The following is a 14,692-nucleotide window of genomic DNA, read 5'->3' as shown; positions in this document are numbered from 1 at the left end:
ATGTCTGATGAATCAAATTTCAAATCGTTTTGACCTAAAATCGAAAAGAGTAACGAATGGACAGGACAGAAAACGTCTGTCAGTAGGGGGTTGGGGCAGGAGCTGTGGCTGATCGGCAAACTATAACACTAAACTGCATCAAAAAGTGTAATGCTGTGCTTCAATCGACTTTCAAAAGATTTTCAAATCTAATCTATTGAAAATTGATGTGCTGTGTGAGGTAGGAATCGATCCCTCTCTGATTTTATTCCAATCATAGAGGAACTGAGTGTCAATCTATTGAACACAGGAATTAACTTCCTCCAAATCAGTAGCCGATGCCCCCTTTCCCATGAGAAAGTAGCTTAACCCTTAAAGTGGGATAAAACTTGGACATAATCAATAAAAAGGTGTTATCTTTTATTACACAGTTATATTTGCTTTTGTGCACTAGTAGTATTGTCAGTTTACAAATTACAAGTTACCAAAGTACAGTTGATCTGCTCTGAAAGCGGTCATTGCATTTTTTGCATAGTGGCTGTATTTATATATTAAAATCTATCTAGTGATCACTTCTCAGCTCTCTCTGCTTCTGCTATGTGTGCAACTCAAAGTTCTTTATAGAGTGCTCTACCCTTTCCCATATATTTACAAATTAGTCGGAGCAAGGAAGGGAAGCGACCAGCAGCAGGAGGAGACGTCCCCTGAGCCTTTTAAACTTTGATATGCGCTTTTTTATCCTATGTTTGTGAGTATGATTCTGATTTTTATGGAATAAATTAAGTGGTTTTACACTACTGGAGGTGTTTTAGCCCTAGATTTTCAACCAACTCTGTCTCAAGACATACCGTATTTTCCGCCGTATAAGACGCACTTTTTCTCCCCCAAAAATGGGGAGAAAAAGTCCCTGCGTCTTATACGGCAAAGGCAGGGAATCCCCGACCTCCGAACGCCCGCCGATATGAACCGCCGCCATGTCGGGGATTCCCTGCCTGTGTGTGCCCACTCCCCATGTCTCTGATGCCCGTGCACAAGTGAATCAGTAATGTTCAGGCAGCCGGATCACATACCACATGGCCGCCGCCGCCGGAAACTGCCTCCTGTGTAATGCTGCTGGCGGCTCTTGTCCCGTGTGCCCGCTCGTTCTATTGCGTCTCCGCTCCACCATTTGCCAGTGTTAATATCGGGCAGCTGGCTTCCCTATCGTCGCGAGGATTGCAGACCTTGTCCCCCTGTGCGCGGCTGGCTCTATTGAAAGGCTCGTACTGATGACGCAATCAGTACGAGCCTTTCAATAGAGCCAGCCGCGCACAGGGGGACAAGGTCTGCAATCCTCGCGGCGATGGGGAAGCCAGCTGCCCGATATTAACACTGGCAAATGGTGGAGCGGAGATGCAGTAGAACGAGCGGGCACACGGGACAAGAGCCGCCAGCAGCATTACACAGGAGGCAGTTCCCGGCGGCGGCGGCCGCCATGTGGTATGTGATCCGGCTGCCTGAACATTACTGATTCACTTGTGCACGGGCATCAGAGACACGGGGAGAGAGCGCCCACCCACTTTGCACCAGGGAATGGCCACACATATGGGACACAGGAGGACACACAAAGGGACACAGGTACACACATATGGGACACACAAAGGGACACAGGTACACACATATGTGACACAGAAAGGGACACAGGTACACACATATGGGACACAAAGGGACACAGGTACACACATATGGGACACATAAAGGGACACGGGTACACACATATGGGACACAGGAGGTCGCATAAATAGACACAGGTGAAAACATCATGGACACGAGGGCACGTAAAGCGACACAGGAGAACACAAAGGATACAGGAGAACACATAATGGACACAAGAGGGCACATAATGGACATAGGAGGGCACATAAGGGACACAGGAGGGCACATAAGGGACACAGGAGGGGACATGGGGAAACAGGCGGACACCATTTGGGGGAGAACATGTATAAGATGCTCCTGGAATATGGACGCACCAGGTTTAGTATATATATATATATATATATATATATATATATATATATATATATATATATATATATATATATATATATATATATATATATATATATATATATATATATATATATATATATATATATATATATATTTTTTTTTTTTTCCCTGGTTTGTGACCTCTAAACCTGGGTGCGTCTTGTATTCCGGAGCGTCTTATACGGCGTGAAATACGGTAATATCCAGAGTAGCACATTACCACGAAGTATTGTGGAGAGGTTTTGTGTACCCATTAAGCGAAGACGGCTGTCTGTGAGGGTGGGCAGCAGTCCAAAAGGGTGAGCAGGAGACAATAGGTGTGGTCTACTGTGATAACCCAATGTTGTAAGACGTACTGCACTATGACGTTTTATTATCGTTTTATTTGAGATCGAGTTTGCATAGAGTGTCGGAGGAGAGCCACTGTGACAACCTAAGCGTAGTTGCTGTCTGTGAGGCGGGGCAACCTTGCAGTAAGGTGAGCATGCCATTTGGTGTCACTGTATGGGGTGGCAGAGGTGATCCCACAGTAGAACTTGCACCTTGGGCTCCCTTAGGGTGATGGTCCCCTTGTGAAGTTGACACAGACAGATCGCACTATGCGTTTCCTCTTTTGTTTTTTCTATGTGCCGTGTCTCTTATGACCGATCCCCCTGGAGTATCTAGACAACCAGTGGCTTCTGAGTGAAAGAGGATGCAATATATGAGGACTAATATAGTAGGATTTTTCAGGACTAATTTGTAAATATATGGGAGTTGCAGCAGACCTATGTCTAGAGGGTGAGGGTGAAATAGGAGAGCGCAACTGCTAAATTGATATTTGTGTGCAACTCTGTTTCAGCACTGCTACTAAGGTTTACTAATTGTAGCCGACAAAGGAATGTAAACACAAGATAAGAATGTTATAGCCTCTTTGGATTCAGAAACAAGCTTTCCACCGAAGAAGAAAGTGCTGTTTAACTGCTTGAACGCTGTTCTGCTACAATTTTTTTGTGTTTGTAGGTTTAAAGGATACCAGAAGCCAAAAGGGTCTGGTATAATGAAACCTGCACTGGGTAAGGAGAGAAAGTTAGATACTTACCGCTTCTGTCGTTCCCTGCAGTCAGCCGCCGGGTCTTCTATTCCTTCCCTGTGTCTTGGCGACTTGGCTGACCTTTAACCTGGATTATCTTTGCTTCTGCCCAGGGCATAAGGACGAGCAGAAGTGATTAAAGAGGCTCTGCAACAAAACTTTAAGCCTCATTTCCTGTATCCTATAATTCTTATACCTGTTCTAATGTGGTCAGGATTACTGCAGCCTTTTCTAGTTGCACTGTCTCTGTAATATATCTAATCTGCTTTTCTTTGTCAAGCCTTGTCGAGCCAGGGAGGAATGTGCTGCCTCTGCTGTGATAGGGAGAAGTTATGCATTCCCCCTCCACGCTCTGTGTGCTTTGTTTACTACTCACAGACAGAGCTCTCTGAGGGGGAAGGAAGCTGCCTGTCTCATGCTGTGAACTGTGAGAATCCCAGACTTGAGTGCAGATAATTCTCTTTGTAATAAAAACTTGTAGTATACTGTAACATGAGACATATACAAACATCACTTCCTGGTCAGCAGCCATGTTTGTTTGTAAACACTGCTTAAAACTGGCGATTAAAAGCCAGGGTCGCGTCGGGGAGCTGCGGAAACAGCAAAGAGGGGCCCAGGAGAACATAATGAATAGAATGGTATGCTTTTTATTGTAAGAATTTGAGTGTACAGATTCTCTTTAAGGATGCTAAGTGATTAGCATCTGATGCTTTCTTTTCAGTGGAGCGCAGACGCTAAGATGGTGGAGGTGGGAGAGTGTGCGTACTTCTGCCGTCATTATGCGCGTGGCAGTGGCGAAAAGAATCCAGGTTAAAGGTCAGCCAAGTCGTCACGCCAGGACACACGGGAGGAATAGGAGAAGACCGGTGGCTGATGGTGGGGAACGACAGAAGCGGTAAGTATCTCATTTTCTCTCCCTACCCAGCGCAGGTTTCATTTTACCAGAGCCTTCTTGGCTTCTGGAATCCTTTAAGGCTGTAAATCTTTTAGAACAAAGGAAATGCTAAGTTTCATACCACTTTATCCACAATTCAAGTCTACAAATAACAGAAAAGTAATGCGAATGTATGAATCTATATAGATACACCCCTTGATGTTCCACATTCTTGACCACAAACATGAAGGACAGCCAGGCCCATTACCCAGACTCAGCTCTGTCCCACAGTCACTCCCCAGAACAAGAGACACTCACAACAGGGGCACTTTGCATACACAGGCCTCTCATCTCCTCACTCATCTGCCATTGCATCGCACGCTTGTCCAGACTCCACGGCACAGCCGCTGGGCTTACTGGGTAGGCAGGCAGAAGGCCTCCGGGTCCAACAATGTACTGGTTGTGTAGCAGAGGGGGCACACCCTGCGGGAGGTTTGGGGGGGCCTTTCCTGAAAGAAAGAGAGAGAGTAATGTTATTGTATAAAGCTTTTCATCGCCAAACTCTCACATTCACATTGCACCAATGGCAGCCAAGCCAGATTTTACTTTTCAGGAGCCAGAGAACGAGTTTTACAGCAATATATTTTATCTTTATATAAAAAAAAACAAACGTGCAGAACCAAAAAAGGAAACTTCGGGTGTTCACTCTGTATTATATACTCTTGTCTGTCTCAAACTAGGTTTAATAATGATAAAAAAGGACCCTTATACAAGCCAAAAGATGGGGAAAAAAAGTCACAAATCACAATTATAATTTATTTATTTTTTTGCATGTAAAGATACATTTTGTATAATTCTATGTTCCACCATACTAATAGCCGAAGCATAAATGCAGAGCACATGTGTGTTCAGTATCTGAGGTATTGTTTACAGGGATTTTTTAAGATTTAAAATTTTATTTTATTTTTTCCACTGTCACAGGGGGCTGAAATGGCTTCTATATGTCAGTATACGCTGTTGACAAGGCCTCTCTAAAAACCAAGGGTCAAGATACCCCCTGAAAGTGCAGCGGCTCCACAGAAATGATTCAAGGAGTTTAAGCAAGAGATTTCGCATTGCGGCAAACCGCACAACTGTGACCCCCTTCAAGTAAACCAGAGACAAAGAACCCTCATGTATTTTACCATATATATCAGTGGGAACATTAGAGAAAACACCTACCCTGCTCTCTGTTTCATTCTTCACTGCTCAGCCTGCTTGTTATCAGCCCAGCATCCAGTCTGGCTTTGCTCAGGAATCATTATAGCCGAGTCTGTCTTCTCTGATGTCTTTTCAAGCTCAAGCCTGCCCCCTTGTGGCTCTGCTCAAGAATCATTAAAGCTGAGTCTGTCTTCTCTGATGTCTTTTCAAGCCCAAGCCTGCCCCCTTGTGGCTCTGCTCAGGAATCATTATAGCTAAGTCATTATAGCAAAGTCAGACTGAATGCTCATTTGGGGATTTTATCAGGGCTGATAACAGGCAGGCTGAACAATGAAGAGTGAGGAATGAAACAGAGCAGGGTAGGCGTTTTCTCTAATGTTCCCACTGATATATATGGTAAAATACATGAGGATGTTTCGTCTCTGGTATACTTTAATGCACACACAGGCAGCACATAATTTAAAAGTGGGTTGAAATTAAAAATGTAATTCTTGCTCTAAAACAAAAACAGCAAAAATAGGTAGGACACCTGAAAAGACTGATAGGTCACTGAAAGGCAGGATCATGCTTCACCAAAGCCAATTGATAGGATTGCCTGCTGGAGGACACATTAAAGAGGACCTGAATTCTTGCACAGGACACAAGTAAAACATAACAGAAATGCACCCTGTATGTATTTAAAGAGTTTAGCCTGTAATTCCCCCTCATTTGTATCTAATCACTAGTTGTAATGTGATCTCCCCCTGTGTCACATGACTGCCTATGGCAGATAAAGAAGATAAACCCATTTGAAAGTACAGGAGGTAAACAGAATGTCTGCTTCCAGGAATCAGGAAGTAGAAACAGTGAAGATACATTTTAGGCTCTGTAACAGCTGTAACAAAGAAATGTTTTTTGTTTAAAGGCTATTATGCTGTTGTGTATCTTTTAGAGCAGAGAGGAGTTCGGAGTTCAGGTCCGCTTTAAAGTGTAACTGTCGGGCATAAAATCCATTCTTAATTTTTATCTGGTTAACAAGTAATAAGGATGCTAACCAGGCAATCCAAAAGTTAAAATCACCATTACTTTTCTTGTTGATAAATGATCATTCTCCAGTTTACCTGACTCTTATTTGGTACACTGCCACATAAAGGAAATTGCGGGGCATGCTGGGTTGTCTTTTTTGCTTCTCTACTTCCCCTTAGACTTAACTAATGCAGCCTGATTGGCTGAAGCCTCTTTCCCTCCTGTTTTCCCCTCCCACATCTCTGTTCCTCTCTGATTGACCAATATTTCTCACGCCGAGACAATGCACTTCCTATAGTGAAGGGCGGGCAAATCAGGCAGAGCGGCCCGGCCTTGGGCAGAGGAGACTAAGGGAGGAAATTACATCAGGATTGGCTTCAAAATAGCTACAGATAAAATGGGAAATGCTAAGAAGAATTTTCTCTTTTTTTAACTGTAGAAAAATCACTAAAATTAAAAAGTGGACAGTGCAATACATATGTTATGTAAGTAGAGCTATTTATCTAATTATATATATTTTTTTCTGAGATAGTATAAGCCCATACACACGGCGGATTTTTGCGGACGGGTCGTTTGACCGTCCCGTCGTTCAGTCGTCCGCACGCCATATCGGGTGTGTGTACAGACTGTCGTTCGGGTGATAAGACTGCTTTTGAGCGATCCGCGCGGATCACTCAAAAGCAGTCATCACCCGAACGACAGTCTGTACACACGCCTGATTTGGGGTGTGGATGACTGAACGACAGGACGTTCAAACGACCAGTCGTTCGCAAAAATGCGCTGTGTGTATGGGCCTAGACTGACAGGTCCTCTTTAACAGATTGTCTTGTAATTAACTAACTGCTTTGCAAACAAAAAATGATTAAGTTTGTCCGCTGGCTTTATAAAAAATAAATAACTGTCAACTCCAAGCCTGGTGATACTTCCTGATCCTGAGTCCCCAGATGGACCCCCCATATATTTATATAGCTTATCTGCAGAGCAGCAGTTTCCCTGGCACACACTGACCTGAAGACACTAGCTGAGCAGTGCGGTTAGAGGTGGCAGCAGTGGGCACACTCACGCTGGGCACGCTCAGGCCTAAGCTGTTGGTGGTGTTCATACTGCTGGCCATGCTCACTACTGAGGAGGTGGTGCTTGTTGCAGACGTTGGCGCCGTAGAGTAGGTTGTGCTGGGCTGGAGGGTGACTGTGCTCTCCACACTCGTGTGCTAAACGTACGAGGAATACAAGCAACAGTTACTGGCATGAAAACATAAACCGTCTCTCCTAATAAATAAAAAAAAGGAGGAAACAGGAAACAGTTAAAGTGTACCTGAAAATAAATAAATGGTAGAAAAATCTACTCTTACCGTATGGGGAACCGTTGAGGACAATACTGATGCTGCAGGAAGGTTGTTCTGGTGCCCGGACAAAGTGCTGGCGGAGGACAGAAAAGGGAAACCGTGTCAGTAGGACATAGTACACCTTACATGAAAAGCATGGCTGCTTTGTGGCAAGACTCAGTGATACAAAAGCATCATATAACAATAGTCAGATATGTGCTTGGATTAAAGCCATCATGGTCTGCTCTGTATGTAAAAGCCATATACCAGCAAAATAACATGTCCTGGTCTGTGCTGGTCTGAAAAGTCCTAAATGAATCTTTCAATAAACCGTTTCACCATTGAATGGGATCTTAACCACTTTACCACCAGCGGTGCGTATATCTACGCTCCTTTACCCACCAGGAGCGCACCTCCCGCCGCTACTGCTGCTGTCCGTGCTCCCGCATGCCGCCGGCCCAGAGATCAATGAACGGGAAAAACCGTTCCCGTTCGTTAATCTCAGCCCCCAGGAATGATCGGCCGCTTCTATGAGAAGCAGCGAGATCATTGTGAAAGAAAAAAAAAAAAAAAAAGTTTGCCAGCCTCATTGAACATCCTGTAAGCGTACTTCCGACGCTTACAGGTCGCAAGAACAAAAAATTACTGTGGCCAAATAGTAAGACTACATCCAAAACATTTTTCATATACAGATACATACTTTTACACTATAAATTAACTCATTACCTCCCACACTCCCCAATTTATTAATTTTTTGTAATAAAAAGAAAACAAAACTACGATAAAAAAAAATAAAAAAAATCATAGTTACCTTAGGGACTGAACTCTTTAAATATTTATGTCAAGAGGGTACAACACTGTTAGGGCTCGTTTCCACCATAGCGAATCCGCATGCGGCGCCGACATGCGGATTCGCTTGGTACATTGAAGTAGCCGGGGCGGTTTCCATATGTGCGGTGTGCGGGAGCGATTTGGCGGCGGGCCAAATCTGCACGACGGGACCCACAAAAATCGCCTGCGTCGGGAATACATGCGAATCGCCGCTAATGTATTTAATAGGAAAAACGCATGCGTTTTTTACATGCGTTTGTACCCGCGATTCGCGTGCGATTTCGCACCTTTTTTAATGTTATTTTGCCCTGGCAGAGTCATGGTTAATTTAATCGCACGCGAAATCGCGGGTAAAAGCGCATGCGGAAACGCATCCGCATGCATTTTTACAAGCGTCGGGGTGCCGGCGAAATCGCGTCGCAACAGTGGAAACGGGCCCTTACTTTATAAACTTTGGGCTTGTAATTAGGGATGGACGCAAAACTGAAAAAAATGCACCTTTATTTCCAAATATTGGTGCCAAACATTGTTTATAGGGACAGAATTTAAACGGTGTAATAACCGGGACAAATGGGCAAATAAATTTCATGAATTTTAATTACAGTAGCATGCTTTATTTAAAAACTATAATGGCCGAAAACTGAAAAATAATGATTTTTTTTTTCCACATTTTTTCTTATTTTCCCATTAAAACACATAAGATAGTCATTTCATTGTGATAAGTAATAATAAAGTTATAGACGAATGAATGGAAGGAGCGCTGAAAGGTGAAAATTGCTCTGGTGCTCCAGGGATAAAACCCCTCAGTGGTGAAGGACAACCGATGTGACACGATGATCTAGACGTGTGTATGTAGTGCCAAGCACATAAATACCTAGGCTGTGTTCCTTTTTTTCCTTTCTCTGCCTGAAAGAGTTAAGGTTCGTATACACGTCCGATAAAGATCGTTCGTTACGAACGATTCGTGACGTTTACACGATATTCAAATTAGACGGAAAAGATCGTTCGTAATGAACGATTGTGTACACACGTGAACGATATAAGTATAAAGTACTGAACGACGAACGATTAAAAAAATGCGTGCGCAAACGGAAGTGACGTTATGACAGGCAATAAGAACATGCGTTATCGGACGATCTTTGTACACACTGCAACGATTGAACGATTATCTTTCGAAAAAATCCGCCGGGTTGGATCGGTCCGATTGAACGATAACGATCGTTATCGTTCACAAAAACGATCGTTCACACTTTTTGAACGCACGATTATCGTTCCGATTGTCGTTATCGTTCGTTTTTGAACGATCGTTATCGTACGTGTGTACTCAGCTTTAAACACTAGGTATGCAAGTGACAGTTTCTGCCAGGGTCAGGACCGAGTTGGACTGGGTCAGACTATAGCATAACCCTCACTGATAAGTAATTACAGCCATAAAACACTTTCCCGTCAGTAAATGGCTTCTGAGTGCAGGAAAGAGACAGAGGGTCAACAATTCATAGATTTGAGCTCTGACATACTTCAATGAAGGTGTCAATGAGCTGAGACAATGAAACATTAAAAACTTAAATAGATTTAAATAAAAAAAAAAAAACTGAGATCTTAAAAAAGTCATTTTTAGGTGAAGGAGGGTAGATACAATTGTTTTTCTCATCAGTTCATTTTCACCTCATATGTCCTTTAAAGGGAAGGTTCAGGGACTAACTAAAAAAAATAAAAATCCATTTCCACTTACCTGGGGCTTCCTCCAACCCGTGGCAGGAAGGAGGTGCCCTCGGCGCCGCTCCGCAGGCTCCCGGTGGTCTCCGGTGGCCGACCCGACCTGGCCAGGCCGGCTGCCAGGTCGGGGCTCTTCTGCGCTCCAAGGCCCGGCACTTCTGCGTCCCACGCCGGCGCGCTGACGTCATCGGACGTCCTCCGGGCTGTACTGCGCAGGCTCAGAACTACTGAGCCTGCGCATTACAGCCCGGAGGACGTCCGATGACGTCATCGCGCCGGCGTGAAACGCACCATGGAGCGCAGAAGAAGCCCGACCTGGCCAGGTCGGGTCGGCCACCGGAGACCACCGGGAGCCTGCGGAGCGGCGCCGAGGGCACCTCCTGCCTGCCACGGGCTGGAGGAAGCCCCAGGTAAGTGGAAATGGATTTTTATTTTTTTTACTTAGTCCCTGAACCTTCCCTTTAAAGAGGAATGAGATTCAGCTTTTGTTATGTGCAATTTTCTGAATACAGCCAGTCCGGTTTTCCTGCATTTGAAGTGCTTTGCTGATTATGAAGTATTCAGTTGGTGGTTGTAACCAGAATCCCATTCAAAAACAAAGAAAACACTAGTGTAATGCAAACCAAACAGAAAATACCTGTATACAGAAGTCTAATGCTAGGTACACACCATACAATTTTCTGTAAGAGTTAAGGTAGCCATACAATGGTCGATTTGCCATCAGATCGACCAACAGATAGATCCCTCTCTGATCGAACTAAACCTCCTGCAGGGCAAAAGTTTTGCGGTGAGTTAGTTGGCAAAACCATGCATATCCTGGCATGCGAAAGCGAATGCAGATTTGCTTGAGCAGTGTCTCTTGAATAAGCTAATTAGGCCTTATCTGCAAAGCCAGGTATATAATGCTGGGCATACACGGACAGGAGGGAGGCTTATCAATCGAGCCTGATGGCTCGATTGATAAGATCCAACCTGTCCGATACCCCGCCGGATCGATACTGCGCTCGATACCGGCGGGGAGAACAATGGGAGAAACGAGCGGCTGATTAGCAGCCGCCCACGGGGAAGAGCTGGGATCGATCCGCGCGCACGAGTGGACTAGCGGTGATGCGCCGGCATCGAGCCAGCAGCTCGATCCGGCGCATAATCTATGCCGTGTATGCCCGGCATATGGGTTCACTTGGTGTTTGATGCACACACCCTTTTTGCAATACGTTTTCAGTTCCATTCTTCTGGAGGCAGGTTGTGGACAACTCTTTACATGGGCTGTCTGCAGCCTGTTTCGCCATTGGGGTGTGGAGCTGTAGAGTCACCCTTGAGCTTTACTGGGCTTGGGGTGACCTATGCTTCACTCCCCCCGTTGTAGTGGTCCCAAGTCGCGCACTTTTGGCCTGGCATAATAATGCACTTGGACGCAATACGAAATAAGGTAAGTCATATCCTTTGGGAGGTGGGTGCGGGCAGCCCTTCCTGGCGGTGGCAGGACCTTCTTAACCTCCCCCCAGGGGGGCTGGCTGCAGAGTCTCTGAGCAGTGAGAGTGCTTGGAGTGCCCTGTTGGCCCCCCTTTTCCTGGGATCCTGGGGGGGCCTTCGTGGCGATCCTGGATAAGTGCTAATTGCTGCGCGAACTAATCCCCCGCAGGGCAAAAATGTTGCGGTGAGTTAGTTGGCAAAACCCTGCATATCCTGGCATGCAAAAGCGAATGCAGATTTGCTTGAGCAGTGTCTCATGAATAAGCTAATTAGGCCTTATCTGCAAAGCCAGGTATATAAGGGTTCACTTGGTGTTTGCTGCACACACCCTTTTTGCAATACGCTAACAGAAAATCTAACAGGAAATTGTATGGTGTATTCCCAGCATAACAGGAAATTTCATGGTATGTACTAGGCATAAAGATACGTACACACGTCTGATATTTCTGAATGACTTGTCATTCAAACCGGTCGTTTGGACAGTTTGGCGTGTGTACAAACGATCGTTAAACTGATAGCAGAAGTTCTGACTGATCCGCTTGGCGGATCAGTCAACTAAAGCAGCCCATACACTCAGCCGATTTTCTGGCCGACCGATCGATCCCGATCGATCGATTGCAAATCGGTTGGCCAATCGACCGATCGACGGCCGATTTCGATCGATTTCGATGGATTTCCATCGAACTTGCAGGGTGGAAAATTTAGGTCGATCTGATGAGATTGCTTATCAGTTTGCATTGGCCTTAATGGAAATCTGATGGCAAAAAAATGCCATCAGATCGAATTTCAATAGATTTCAAACTGAAATCTATTGGAATTCTATCCTGGTAAAAAATGTTCTAAAAACGCATCAGATAGATCATCAGATGCATTTCTTATCTATCTGCTGCCAATCTGACGAGTGTATGGGCACCTTTACTGTCGTTCAAGCGACAGGTCCATTCATGTGTACAATCGACTTGTTTGAAAGTCTATTCGTTTGATACTAAAAGACATTCAAAAAACAAGTTGTTTGAGGAGTCATTTAATCTAGTCCATTGTTCAATCCAGTCCATTGTCCATTACCAAGTTGGTTAAACTACATGTAAATTAGCATATCAAACTTGTTGGTCAGTGTGTACATGTCGTCTGAACAACGTGTTTGAACTACAAGTCATTTAGAAATATCAGACGTGTGTACGCACCTTAATACATGCTATACACAATGTGACCTATAGGAAGCGAAGGCAAAAAAAATTTAAAAAAAATCTACATTCCTTTCCACTGTCTCACATACACAAACTGAAGTTAGTTCACACTGAAGTTCAACACTGCACGCGTTTCCAGCCGCGTTTTGAAAACGCGTGCAGGAGGCAGACACGCACGACATCAGACAGTGCATAGAGTGCACTGTCTGATGTTCACACTGCATGCGTTCCGGACCTGTGCGGTCCGGGAACGCATGCTGCACGCATTTTTTGTAAAACCGCGTGGCTGTCCCATTCACTTTTCAGTGATGGGATCAGCCACGCAACGCATACAAACGCGGATGGCGTGCGTTCGCATGCGTTGCGTTCCGCACGCATGGCCATCCGCGTTTGTGATGTGAACAGGGCCTTACTAAGAAACACAAGAAAACTTTCAGTTGACCCTTTCCGAGCGAGAACTGAAGAGACAAGCCAGCGGCCTGCTCCATTTCATTGGAGGAGCAGATTAATTATTTTAATCACTCTTTTCCCATCGTAACTAGTCATACTATAATGCTACGTACACACATGCGACAACGATCGTTTGTTGTAAACGACGAACGAACTTTTAATTGACGAAAGAACGACCTGAGTAAAGTTAGTTTTTAAATGTGTGTAACAATCTGATCGTTAGAACGAACGTTACATCACGTAAAGCAACTATTGCGCTTGCGCATAAAAATGAGAAGTTCCATGGAGAAATATCGAAATGCGCATGTCAAGCCTAGTACGAACGACCGTTTCCAACGATGTACTACTTTTGCAAACGATCGTCATTGGAAAAAATCCGCCAAGCTAGATCGTTCGGTTTTAACAATCTAGCTCGTCCGTCGTTAGACTTAATGATCGTTGGTTGCTTTTTTTTAAACGATCGTCGTTTGGAACGATCGGGGAACGATCGTTTCAAACGACTATAGTCGCATGTGTGTACGCACCTTCAGTCAGGAGTATGTCTTCCTTTCAACAGGAGTATCTGTAAAAGGGAAAAGTATTGAGCACAAGGTAGACCTAACGCCCTTATAGCACTCCCTCAAGCCTTCAAGCTGCCACTGAGAAAAGTTTCAGGATTAGCAAACATCTAATATTGTAGCAGTATTGATAAGATTCAGTTAGCTTTCATGAGCACACAGGTCCTCTTTCATTTGGTAAGAGTTTTTAAAGGATACCCGAAGTGACATGTGACATGATGAGATAGACATGGGTATGTACAGTGCCTAGCACACAAATAACTAGGCTGTGTTCCTTTTTTCTTTCTTGGTGTGAAAGAGTTAAATATCAGGTATGTAAGTGGCTGACTCAGCCTTGACTCAGACAGGAAGTGACTACAGTGTGACCCTCACTGATAAGAAATACTAACTATAAAACACTTTCCTAGCAGAAAATGGCTTCTGAGAGCAAGAAAGAGATAAAAAAGGGGAATTTCTTATCAGTGAGGGTCACACTGTAGTTACTTCCTGTCTAAATCAGGACTGAGTCAGCCACTTACATACCTGATATTTAACTCTTTCAGGCATAGAAAGAAAAAAATGGCAGTATAGTTTGTGTGCTAGGCACTGTACATACCCATGTCCATCTCATGTCACATGTCACTTTGGGTATCCTTTAATGATAGTTCTTATATGTGCCTATGTGTCACACTGGAGTGAAGGAGGGGCGGGCTCCCACCTGTTGAGCTGCGACAGGGAGCTGCTTGAGAGATCGGCGGCCTGCGGTAAGCTGGACAGAGACACGGCTGACGTATGCTGAGACACAGGAGGAGGGAGGAGAGCGGAGGTGGTGGAGGGTGGACTGGACAGAGACCCTACAGATGTCAGGCTCTGGGAATTCTCCGACTTCACCGATGGGACGGAGGGAGTCGCTGCAGGAGAGGAGAAACAGTATGTGAGGCATGCAGTGCACAGATCAATGGACAATACAGCACTAGAGTGAAAGACTGCCTGGCTGCACTAGAGGCCCAAGGTCTA

At 44.7% G+C, this 14,692-nt stretch overlaps 1 protein-coding gene across 10 annotated transcripts in view; it reads right to left on the bottom strand.

Moving 5' to 3' along the window:
• The window catches only part of UBAP2 (ubiquitin associated protein 2), a 132,844-nt gene that overhangs the window by 14,268 nt on the left and 103,884 nt on the right, over positions 1 to 14,692 (bottom strand). For 6 of the 10 annotated variants that reach the window (XM_068251723.1, XM_068251749.1, XM_068251736.1 and 3 more), the window contains exons 17-20: positions 14,394 to 14,586; positions 7,510 to 7,576; positions 7,167 to 7,368; positions 4,272 to 4,462 (exon numbers count right to left, since the gene is read on the bottom strand). In XM_068251723.1, the coding sequence (XP_068107824.1) occupies positions 4,272 to 4,462; positions 7,167 to 7,368; positions 7,510 to 7,576; positions 14,394 to 14,586 (653 nt within the window). The remainder of the gene's footprint in view (positions 1 to 4,271; positions 4,463 to 7,166; positions 7,369 to 7,509; positions 7,577 to 14,393; positions 14,587 to 14,692) is intronic. The other 4 variants (XM_068251752.1, XM_068251768.1, XM_068251761.1 and 1 more) reach the window with 1 other exon arrangement.

This window comes from Hyperolius riggenbachi, chromosome 1 (genome assembly GCF_040937935.1).
Source record: "Hyperolius riggenbachi isolate aHypRig1 chromosome 1, aHypRig1.pri, whole genome shotgun sequence".
In the NCBI taxonomy this organism is placed as follows: domain Eukaryota; kingdom Metazoa; phylum Chordata; class Amphibia; order Anura; family Hyperoliidae; genus Hyperolius; species Hyperolius riggenbachi.
The sequence above is the reverse complement of the archived record's forward strand: the minus strand, read 5'-3'. Positions and strand labels throughout refer to the sequence as shown.